At 30.7% G+C, this 12,527-nt stretch overlaps 1 protein-coding gene across 1 annotated transcript in view; it reads right to left on the reverse strand.

Moving 5' to 3' along the window:
- Positions 1–11,831, reverse strand: part of LOC149426832 (four and a half LIM domains protein 2-like) — a 108,168-nt gene extending 96,337 nt beyond the window's left edge. Inside the window, exons 1-2 of the mRNA XM_089633510.1 lie at positions 11,765–11,831; positions 10,282–10,385 (exon numbers count right to left, since the gene is read on the reverse strand). Of these exons, the coding sequence (XP_089489636.1) occupies positions 10,282–10,385; positions 11,765–11,816 (156 nt within the window). The 5' untranslated portion in view covers positions 11,817–11,831. The remainder of the gene's footprint in view (positions 1–10,281; positions 10,386–11,764) is intronic.
- Positions 11,832–12,527: the final 696 nt, after the last annotated feature.

Below are 12,527 nucleotides of genomic sequence, written 5' to 3' on the forward strand. Positions count from 1 at the left end.
AGTAGATCCGCGAGGGATTACCAATGACCATCTGATGGCGTCCTTAATTGAAAAAGATAATCTACGTTCACCCACAAAAGATATAGGCTGACATAAAAAAAAATAATTACCGGCAGCTAATCAATAAGAACCACCAACGAAAAGTCAAACTGCAGATATTTGACTGTTTGAGGGAGGCCTATCTCCAAGGCAGGACAATGACTGTATTGTCATTGTCCTGCAATGTATGTATTATAATACGCTGGGGTTATTTTGTTTTCAATAGCCCAGCTTCGAAGTTCGCTCGCTGACCCCCGACATAATGGCTAAATTGAAGTAGTGGGTAGTTTCGCAAGAAACTATTTAACGCGCAAAAACATAATTTCCATAAAAAAATAACAGTTTAATTTGTCTTCCCACATGTACAAGATATTGCAGTGACCTCCATCTATCTTCTTAGAATAGATTATGTACTAAAATTATGCTAAGGTGTTCGCAGTATTTCGCAAGGTGACAGACACCCTGTACACATTATTATGATATTATGTCTCAGCTTGCCAAAAATATGAAGTATTTAATAATGTGCAATAAATATACATATAATTTTAACGAGGCTTATCGTGATCACTAAAACTCGATTGTTTTATATCTTCTTAAATTATTCTTATGTCGTGCGTGGGATACTTTACATGATACTTGAAATTCTTGGTAATAGGTACAATAATATGATTATGACAGATAGATTTTTAAAACGTTTTGTATTTTGTATTTTTATCAAGCACAATTTTTAATCTTGTGTCATAATTTGATTTTTGTGGGATATAGGGTTTCTACACAACAAATAATAACAATCTCTAAACGTTGAAGTATTCGAATTGAAAGAACTGATGTCTCATTCAGGCCAATAAAATTGTTTTTCAGCTCAGATTTCGATATTTGAAATAGTTTTCGCAAAAGTGGGGAAAACTTGTAATAATATTTCAATAATTCAATTTATATAGCGTCATTTTTGTGAAATATCTCCAAAAGAACAATACACATGTACATCGTTCGAAAATAATTGAAACTATTCGTTGTGTGATTATGAAAAACGTTACATAGTTAATAGTTACCTATCTACATTGATACCTTAGTAAAAAAATTTTTTTTTCAGTAAAAAATGAAGAGCATTGACAGATACACTCGTTCATATTATTATGATTATTTTCTTTTCTTCATTTTGTTCTGTGTTTTTTTATTAAATTTTATGTAATATTTACACTTTAATATAATTTATTTTTCGCTTGCTAACTGTAAAAATGGGATACACCTAAAAGCTTAACCCCCTTTGCATTATTGTTATTTTAAGTATTGTTGTATTGTTATTGTAGATATAAAAAAACGTGACTTTTAATAATCACAGCTGAAAATATTTTTTTCCATAAACTGAAAAAATCCTGAAAATCTTCTCTAAAAAAAAATTTATTTTTAAAATATTAAAAATTATTTAAAAAAAAATATTTAATTATTTAACAACATCATTAATATCATATTTTTCAATCTTACCAACTAAAGTACATTTAGGTGATTTTTTTTATGTACTCGTACTACGCGCAACTTCTGAAATAACTTACTTTTCATGTACATAGATATACCTACGTTCTCTATTCTATGGACCTAATAACTTCTAACATAAATAAATCAGCGTACTGCGAAAATGTACCACAATCATTTATAAATCCATATAATCAAATAAATCACATCTTGCGACAACTGACAACTGGCACATCAATATTAAAATATACAATAGAGATGATCATAACATAATAATATAACGGTTCTCCAATGATATATTATGAATTATGACCAATTATTTCGCTGGAACCATTCATTATTCATTGCCAATGTTGCCAGCAAGAAATTATTTTGTATTACGTGAACAATTTTCTTTCACGGCAATATTATATTATTTGTTGGTACCCACATCAGATAATACAATTATATTGGCAAAACAATGTGGGTCAATTGCGATATGTGATTTAATTAGGCGGCGTTTATGATTAAAGAGTGAGAAAATTTAAATAATTTGACGGGTACCTACCTACACAAACCAATAAAAATATTGTTTTATATATTGAGAGAAACTGATTTAAAAAAAATGAACTAGTAAACTTCATGTTATAAGGGTAACCAAATGCCATTGATGTGGAATACATATATAGTCACAACGAAGCCAGTGGGACTATGAGTCTATGTTGTGAGGCTAAAGAGTGTGAGAGTGAAAAGAGACGAGAAGAATAAGAATGTTGAGATTTCCTGGTTTTTCAGATCTGGTCACCTTACATGGCTAAAGCCATTCCATGTGATGTTTCGATTCTGAATGGTGATCTTTCACTAGGGTAACACTGAGAGTGTCTATTACTAGTATCTAGTATCTAAAGCAGCAAAATCTGTCGAACCACAGTTCTTTGACTTTTGTTTTTTTTAAGTCAATTCAACTATTTTCATATCTCTAATAAATTCCACCATGAACTACGGAGCTTTGAAACAAGTAATAACAAATTGCACTCATGCGGCGCCGGCTAAAACAGAAAGGAGTAGTACTTGCCTATAAAGTATATAAAATATTTCTAAATTCATTGTGCCCCATAGACATAAAATAAATATCCAAGTAAATTAATTTATAATAGTATGGTAGCATCTCATTTAAATTACAGCTCCAGTGTCTTTTTCTTGTCCAATCAAACATGGATAAAGAAAATGCAAATAATTCAAAATAGAGGTATGCGAGCAGTATTGAATTGTAGTAGGTAATCTAAGACAATTATTATGCAGAAAAAACCAGGAAAGGCGAAGCTTAATGCTAAACCATTATTTTGATTAATCTTTATAACGAATTGGTTTACATTATGAATACCAAAAAAATATGCTTTAGATAAATTGAAGGTTTTCCTATCGTTTCGTTTGAGTAGAATACAAATAAAAAAATAAATTACTCAATAAAAAATATAAATGTAAACTACTAAAAAAAATTTTTTTTCAATAGAAATGTATGAATGCGTAAAAGAAAAAACTTAAAAAAATACAGTATAATAACTTATGATTGTCTGTGATAGTTTCACTTGATTAAATTTTTTGTTTTCTTAAAAAAATATTTACAAAATAAATTAAAACCAGTTTTGTGCTTGAAATCTAACGTTTCTAGACTCCGTTTGTCAAGCGATTATATATTACCTACAATATAAGGTATATCAAGAATATACACATTTTTGGCTTGTAGCTTCCTCTTATGTGTGAGACAGCGAATAATTTACAATACCCTGATATTTATATAGCTAAAAAATAAGATGTTACCAAAATACATGTGAATGTTAATTTAAATTCGGAATACATGACTACCCCACGAGAAACGGTGGAGATTTTAGACTTCCAAACACAAATTTGTCGGAACCCCAAAATAATCTCTATTTTAAAAGATTTAAGATTTTTAATGAATTACCGACAGATGGTAAATAAGCTAAAAGCCTTGTTGCTTTTCGTGGGTTATGTCTAAATACGACAAAGAACAAGTTTTAGATGTATTGTAAAGTGTCCTTAATGCCAGAGAAATAAGTTAAAAGTTTTATACTAGATATAAAAATGTTAAAAAAATTATAACTAAATAAAAACCATTATTTTTTTAAAATATCATGTGGTTTCTTATGTGTATGTTCACCAGTAAACCTTTATAGTGGGAACCTGATTACAAACATTGTACTCTCAAAGTAGGACCTACCTATTTATATAACGACCCCCCATGTAATGCAAAAGAAACGTATCTGCATTTGTCATGTTTGAGAAAACGATGTATTTAGATTATTTGACGAATTTACAAATATTTGTCAAAATCTTACAACTTCAACGTATATACTTATGTTTTATTTTGTAATCGGTACAAAAGATGTTGTTATTTTTAATGATTCTAAAGAAACATATTTTTTATTGTGTAACAATAGCGGTGAGATTAGATAAATAGCAGACGTGGTCTTTTTACACAAACCAGTTCGAATTCATGGATATTTCTGCATTTTTCTCATAATCGTGTTTTAGAACATTTATTTTGCAATACACAAGCAAAATAACAATATAATGTGAGCGTCGTAGTGTGTTTAATTTGTTTAAAAATTATTTTGTCTAATCTAATATAATCTTAAAATCTGTTTATTTTCAATATCCTACACAAAATTGAAAAAAAATTACAACTGACGCAAATTAAATTTGATTGATTATATTATTGCAATTTTTATTTTCTTGATTCCCATTACTAAAATGACCAGGTTCTATCGGTAAGCAATTTGGAAAATCAACTTTTACATATTATGTAATGTGATATTACTGAACTACTTTGGTATCAAATACGTAATTTTAAATCTAAGGGCCGGTATTTCAGTATACCCTGGAGTGTTATGAGTAGGATTGGATTGTCAGGAAGCTTACCCGATTGCAACTTGTCGAAAGTAAATATCTCCCAAAAATGGGCCGGTATTTCAGTTGCTGTTAAAGACCCTTACAATATAATTTATTTTTTTCTCATGTCGTCACTTTGGTTGGACAGGGTTCTAACTTCACTTTACTTTGTTAGAAATGAGGTGTCAAAATTTGCCAAGACGATTTCTCATAATCTATTTACCGATTTCTGATGTTGAGGTTGAATCTTGTGTTAAGTATTTTAGTTCAACACATTTAAAAGGAATATATTTAAATATGATGTATGCTTACCATTTTAGAACACACTTAAACAATAGTAAAATAATTTATTGCATAAGTTTCTAATTACATTTCTCTAATGACATTCCAAAAAGGGCCAAATTCTAATTCAATATTAAACATGCAGATAAAACCATATGCAACCAGCTAGATAACAGCAACATAAAGATAATAGCAAAATAATTTATTGCATAAGTTTCTAATTACATTTCTCTAATGACATTCCAAAAGAGGGCCAAATTCTAATTCAATATTAAACATGCAGATTGAACCATATGCAACCAGCTAGAAAACAGCAAGATAAAGATAATAGCAAAATAATTTATTGCATAGGTTTCTAATTACATTTCTCTAATGACATTCCAAAAGAGGGCCACATTCTAATTCAATATTAAACATGCAGATACAACCATATGCAACCAGCTAGATAACAGCAACATAAAGATAATAGCAAAATAATTTATTGCATAGGTTTCTAATTACATTTCTCTAATGACATTCCAAAAGAGGGCCACATTCTAATTCAATATTAAACATGCAGATACAACCATATGCAACCAGCTAGATAACAGCAACATAAAGATAATAGCAAAATAATTTATTGCATAAGTTTCTAATTACATTTCCCTAATGACATTCCAAAAGAGGGCCACATTCTAATTCAATATTAAACATGCAGATTGAACCATATGCAACCAGCTAGAAAACAGCAAGATAAAGATAATAGCAAAATAATTTATTGCATAAGTTTCTAATTACATTTCCCTAATGACATTCCAAAAGAGGGCCACATTCTAATTCAATATTTTCCTTTAACATATGTTCATCTAAAATACTTTATACGAGATTGAACCTTAAAATCAGAAATTGTTATGATGAGAATTCGTCTTTGCTAATTCGAAATTTTGACAACTCAGGACGGTTCCATGATAACTCAACACAGTGACAATTCAACACACTTTTAAAAAGTGATATAAAGTCATTAGAAACGATGAATTTTTTTTTAAATCTAACCTAACCTAACGTACTTAACTCAGTTAATAAAGTTTTTGTTTCATCACTTTCCATGGCTTTACATAACTTTTTGAAGATGTGATGAATTATCATTTTTATGATTTATCCGGTCACCCTTAGGATATGTGAGGTGAAGTTAGAACCTTATCCAACTAAAGTGACGAACTAAACTGCGACTCGTAGTAAGACTAATAGTATATACATCAATGGTATACCATCAAAATGGCAATTGAAAAAGGTTCGAAGTGCTGTTAGAACCGTGTAAAATAAATAAAAGCTTTAAAAACTTGATATTAGAACTTGGTCATGTAAGTATCTACGGAAATACAACACAAGGGGCTCGGAGGATTATTTCAGAAGAGTAGAAATGGTTTTGCATTCAAAAATCATTTTTTGAAAATAATGTCAGTTGGAACGTTGTCCAATTTTAACCTTTAATTTTAGGTAAATTCTGCGTTATTCTGTTTTTAGGTGTAATTATTAAATTCAATTTTTTCCAGCAAATAAATAATTCTTTGAACAGTGAATGCAAAATGAAAAAAAAGTTATATTAATTAATTATTGGACAAACTTCGCAGTGCTAAGAATGCAGAGAGCCCGTTTTTGAGGTTATAAAATGCATATGGTTACTAAAGATACTAGATAGTGCAATTTTCAAATTTTTTAAAATAATAATAGATTAAATAAACCCTAGTGTTTATAACTGTTAAATATTATTTTGTATGTTTGTCTGTAGTTCGTTTGTTGTATCCAGAGATGTGCAAAATGGGTACCCAAAACCATTTGAAATGCAAAATGGAAATGGGTCAAAACTTTTCCATTTGAAAATGCAAAATGGTTTTTAGAAAAGCATTTCAAATGCAAAATGCAAAATACCTATTTTCAAAATGCATTGAAAATGCAAAATGGTTTCTCAGGTTAAACAATTAAAATAATTATACAAGTTTTAAACAATTTTGTCATTTAATAATGGACATCAATGTAGAACAAACATATTACATGATAGTAAATCCAAAAACACCACGAATATAGATTATGAAACCACAAAATATTTGCGCAGGACTAATGTTGCCAACGTAAAAACATAGAAACTGATATCTAACATTTAATATTACAGCGTCATGGCCCCATGTTCATTATTTGAATCAGTATTTTTTGTAATGGTATCACTCAATTGCCAGGGCTCCTACCAGGGAGCAACTTGACAAATGTAAATTATCTCTCATAGCGAGGTTGACGACCGACTGATATTTGGGGCTTATGAAAAAAAATGAGTGGAGATAGTAGGAAGAATGTTGTAAAAAAGCATTTAAAATGGAAAATGCATCGAGAAAAGCATTTAAAATGCAAAATGCAAAATGGATTTTAGAAAAGCATTTAAAATGCAAAATGGAATATACCCATTTTGCATTTTGCATTTCCATTTGAAATGGATTTATTTGAAATAAAGCACATCTCTGGTTGTATCTCGCGGTGAAATTCATCGTAAATTGTTATCAATTTATGAATGGTTCGGGTCAAAGCTGTTGAATTAGTTTCAATATAAAACTACCAGATGGCGCTACTGGTAGTTAACGCGCGCTGGTATGAAAATGATAAGATTTATTATAGCCAAGCGTCGTCTGTAATCAAGAATCAATTTTCGATGGTACGATCAAGCAGAACTAACATACTAGGACCACATTTTAGAGTTGGGAAAATATAAGAGAAGAATAAATTTACACTAAACAACACCGCATAAAAGTTTATTGTTTTTAAAGCGCGTTACTGTCACTTTTATTAGAGTATTTAACTATATTTTGAGAGTTCTATAAATGTACTAATACATTTGATAGATCGAATTATAGGAAAGGAATAAAGCAACATCAAATGGCGAAAACGCCGCTTGCGGTTGCTTCGTTCCTTTCCCATGATTCGTGGCTCAGCTCGCGTGTCGATTCGCAAATGTATATGCAGCATTATTCTACGTATAAATAGAAAAAAATTCCGCGAGCCGAGCCGCGAATTATGGGAAAGAACCGCTAGCTGAATTTTTGTCCTGATTATACGCAGTCTAATTTAAGTTTTAATATAAACAAAATACAATATTATTTATTTATTTATTTTACGCCTATTAAGGACTTTACATACAAATATAACAATATTTACGAAATTATACTCGTAAATAGTGCAGGAAATGACTGTTTAAAACACATATATAAATAAAAATATTGTTGAATTTGATCCACAGTATGTAGGTACAAAATATAAAAATAAAAAATTCAAATTATTTTTTTTTATTTCAGCCGACACAATACTGTAATACTGTCAATTTAAATAGCTTTATCAAAATGTTCCCCTATTTGATGAAAAAAACTTCAATAATGTGTGCTTATACAGGGTGTATCTGCACGTACCCGACAAACTTTAACCAGCTATTCCTTAGCACATTTGGAGTAAAAAATGCTATGGGCACTTTGCTGTCCGGTAACATTTTTTTTAATAAAATATGTATTATTCATATTTTCACCACATGTCACCAATGTTTTATCCTTTGTCAAAGTTTGTTTTGTACGAGTTTCGTTGAATAATGTACGTACGTACCTACGTTGGCGCGCTTTTACAATCACAACGAAATGGCATGGCACCATTCGTCTCATTTTTTAACTATTATTATTTAGTGTGTACGAAAGAGCGAGGACACTTTTTGACACACTTGCTAATAACAGCTGTTGAACACGAGAAACAATGCAAATGACAGTGACGGAGTGTGGATTTTTTATTTATTTTTTGTTTTTAATGGAAAAAAATGTTACCGGACAGCAAAGTGCCCATAACATTTTTTACTCCAAATGTGCTGAGGAATAGCTGGTTAAAGTTTGTCGGGTACTTGCCGATACACCCTGTATATTGAAATTGATTTACGAAATATATCAACAACATCGGAGTATTTGTTTCCTAGCTGTTGAATCCGTCGCATAGGAGTGTAATATTGGGACGTTGATATAGAATTGCTACAATAATACGGTAGGTACTGTCTTGTAACTGACCTGCTTGGAGTATGAAAAGAGATTACATATAATAAACCAGGGGTATCAAACATTGAATAAATGATTTTATACAAACAGGTAAATCGGGCATAATCAAATTATGTTAGAACTCACAATAAATTGTGTGGTTTTTGATAATTATCAATGGAAGTTATGGCTATTATTATACAAACATTTCTCCTTCTTCACAAAAAGTGACATTACTTTTGGGAATATCGAAATTGAGCATTGAGTGAATACTGACAAATACGTATAAATTTATTGGCTTCTTTGAAAGATTCAAACATTTTTTAGGGATTATTAATAATTAATCACCCACTAAAAAGTTATTTGCATTGCGTAATCTATAAACAATTTTTTAAAGAATGATAAAACCAGAAGTTCCAAACATTTTTGGGTTTCTGACCTAGAAAATCGCCTGCGACTTCTCCAGTTATCCTCGTCTAATCTGGTATCTTATCTGAATATTTTATCTACAATAGTATCTGAATATTTTATCTACAATAGTATCTGAATATTTTATCTACAATAGTAGCAAGGACAACAACATTGTAAAATACTAGTAGCTAATACCCGGCTTCGCCCGAGTTTCAACACTTTTTCGTAATGAATGTTTTTGAAAACATAAAACAAACAGCAATATGCCAGCAATAAATTCATGAGACCAGAGCTCACCGGCAGATAGGATTTGCTGCCTCAGGAAACAGATTTAGCATTATTTTTTATTTTATTTAGTAGTTACAGAAAACATAGTAGGTAGACAACATTTTTTATTAAATATAATGATTTGACTACACAACTAGAAAAAAAATGTTTTATGATTTTTGTTGTTTGTTTTTGGGGTGTTATGCCGTGTTGCGCTAACTCCTTCAATCAAATGCTTTTGGCCGTGAGAATCTAAAAACTTACCTGTATTATGATTATTTAACTGTATCTAAACGAACGTATTTTCATTCCGTACATTGTGATTGCCAGGAAAACTTATTAGGTTTATTTAAATAAACCATACGAATTTGACTACAATAAATACATTTTGAAAATATATTAAGTAAGGTTATATATATGCTTTTTATTTTTTAACATTAATTCCACACAAGAGGTCGTGAGGAAAATAATTTTCCTCAAATCGGAAAATCGTCAAATCGTTCCACAGCCGAACTGTTGAATTCTAGAACGAGTCTTGGAAACTCAGAGGCCGGTAAATCGTTCCAAAGCCGAACTGTTGAATTCCAGAACGAGTCGTGGAAACTCAGAGGCCGGCAAATTTTTCCATAGCCGAACTGTTGAATTCAAGAACGAGTTGTGGAAATTAGAAACTAGTATTGTGCTCTAAGATCTACCAAACGAACCGCCCGTTTCTGGATTATTTTATTTTATTATTTTGGAGCTCCAGATCAGAGGTGGCTGCCAAATTCAACAGTGGGGTGCACTTGTGATTTGTACAAGGTTAATTGTGGAATATTTACATCAATATGTTTAACGGCAACAGTCAATTGTTGGCTGAATGAAAGCTTGGGTATAAAAACATACTTACATCATCTCCCAGTCTAGTAGCCACCACCCCCAAGTCTCCCGGCTTCACACTCAGCCGACAGGTGGGGCATTCTGTCGGGGTACCCTTTCTCTCCTTAGAGTATCCTGAAAACAAAAACTTTCAGTCGAAATTCCAAACATCTTGAACACATTGTCAGGTATTTATTTGAAAATTCGTCGTCCATGTTACTTGTATGTATGTACTCTTTTCTACATTCTCAAACACTTATTCAGTTATTCAGAAAGTGAAAACGCTCTGGTCAGTAATAATACTATTCAAAATTTTGTACTTCGCATAATAAATAGTAAACTGAATAATAATGTAGTAATATCATACTGTTTCTCTTAGCACTTTGAACATTGTGCTGTGATATTATGGTGTTCAAGCGCAGACCGCAGACAGTGTGTAAGTAAATCTAGTTAGTCAGTAAATAAGGTTTCTTGAAAAAATCACGAAATCTGACTTTACTTGTCAAGATTAACTCTAAGGGGTTGTTTCAGAGAATTTGAACAATTCTTGAAATTTAAAACATAATTTTCAAGTTCTGTGAAAATTCTGTTATTATTTCATTTCTGTCAAGTAACTGACCTGTAATGATATAATAACAGAACTTGAATAGGACTTTCAGAGAACCTGATGTAAAAGATATGTTTTTTATACCTGGTCTGAATTCTTGACACGATCATTACTTTTTTTGAAAATGATACCTAAATTTAAAACAAATCCCAGTTCATTGAACCAGAGTTACAATTTACAATCGCTCACAGACCGACCCACAACAGAAATTAGTATATATGATGAAAATGAGTTGGTCATATTATTTACATGTTTTGAAGAACTTTATAAACCTATTATAATTTTATAAAACAATGTCTTAACCACTCGAGCGATTTTTGGCATATTATGGCAAGTTTGCAAAACCTTTTTGCCATAATGTGCCAAATTTAGAACGAATTTAGAATTGTTTCTAAAATGATAAGTTATAATAAACTAAAATATAATAACTAAATAATAAACTCATACATACAAATAGAGAATTCATTAAAACGTCCCAAGTACACACACACTTTACACGGCAACACGATAACATACATTTAAACACCATACATAATCACTATGGCAAGCAATCCATTGGTTACGAGAGAGGCAACCTGCACAATTGCCTTCCAGACAAAATTTGTTCACTTTTATGCTCAATCAGCAAAACACAGAACATGCATAATATTGTTATGTGATGTATTTACGTGTAATGTAATTAAAAATGTACTTATTTTAGTTATTTCCAGTAAAATAAGTGGAAATGTAACTTTCTTTTATCTAAAGAAAAAAAATTTGTGAAATAAACAAATTATGTGAATAAGAATTATTCATATGTTCTGTTGACGTTTTCTGAACATCTACTTGAACACAATTCAGCTCTCAAAAATACTTCGCGATTCACCTATAAATTACACATAAAAATATTGAAAGATGAATATCTAACCGGTGTCTAAGATTGTAGCGTTGCTTTCGTAAGCTTTTCCCACTTCAGTCATCTTTAATTGATTACTGATATATTCAATAATAATATAATGATGAAAACTTAATGAGGAATATATTTCTAAAGAACTGGTTTGACTCTGACGCACTGTTCACTGTACACCACTTCCTCTAGGATAAGAAACAAAGAACTGAAGTGAAGTCTTGCGGATATTGCGGCTTTTAAAACAAAAATACTAAATCATCACATTCTAATAATCGAGCCCACAAAAACGTTGAACAGACGAACCGAAAGTAACACGCAAACGTCTATTTTCTTCGATATTTTTACCGCAACTAAATGCGATGGTAACGGATTTACTTTTTCGAAAGGAAAACTGATTGAATCATAGCATTTTTTAATCAAATTCGCAGTAAAAACACAGACAGTTTACAAGGTGTAACCTTATCTTGAATGATAAATTATATTATAATTCATTTGAACATAAAATCTAATTATAACCACGACTTATATTTGCTAGTTTATACAGGTAAGAGTTATAATACATTTGAAAAGAGATATGAGATTGCGGTAGACGTGAATCATCTTTGCCTCAATAAATATACTGATTATTACCATCGATTTTTCGATACTACCTAGGCATGTTTATAATTTGTATTTACACATCGGCTCGATCAATATCAGTTTATCAATCCTGTCTTTGACACGATAAGTCCGATAGGAAATCAATGAATTAATAATATTCATTTTACTTTGTTGGGCAATC

Source organism: Hesperophylax consimilis, chromosome 1 (genome assembly GCF_061612785.1).
Source record: "Hesperophylax consimilis isolate HC1 chromosome 1, BYU_Hcon_1.0, whole genome shotgun sequence".
NCBI lineage: Eukaryota > Metazoa > Arthropoda > Insecta > Trichoptera > Limnephilidae > Hesperophylax > Hesperophylax consimilis.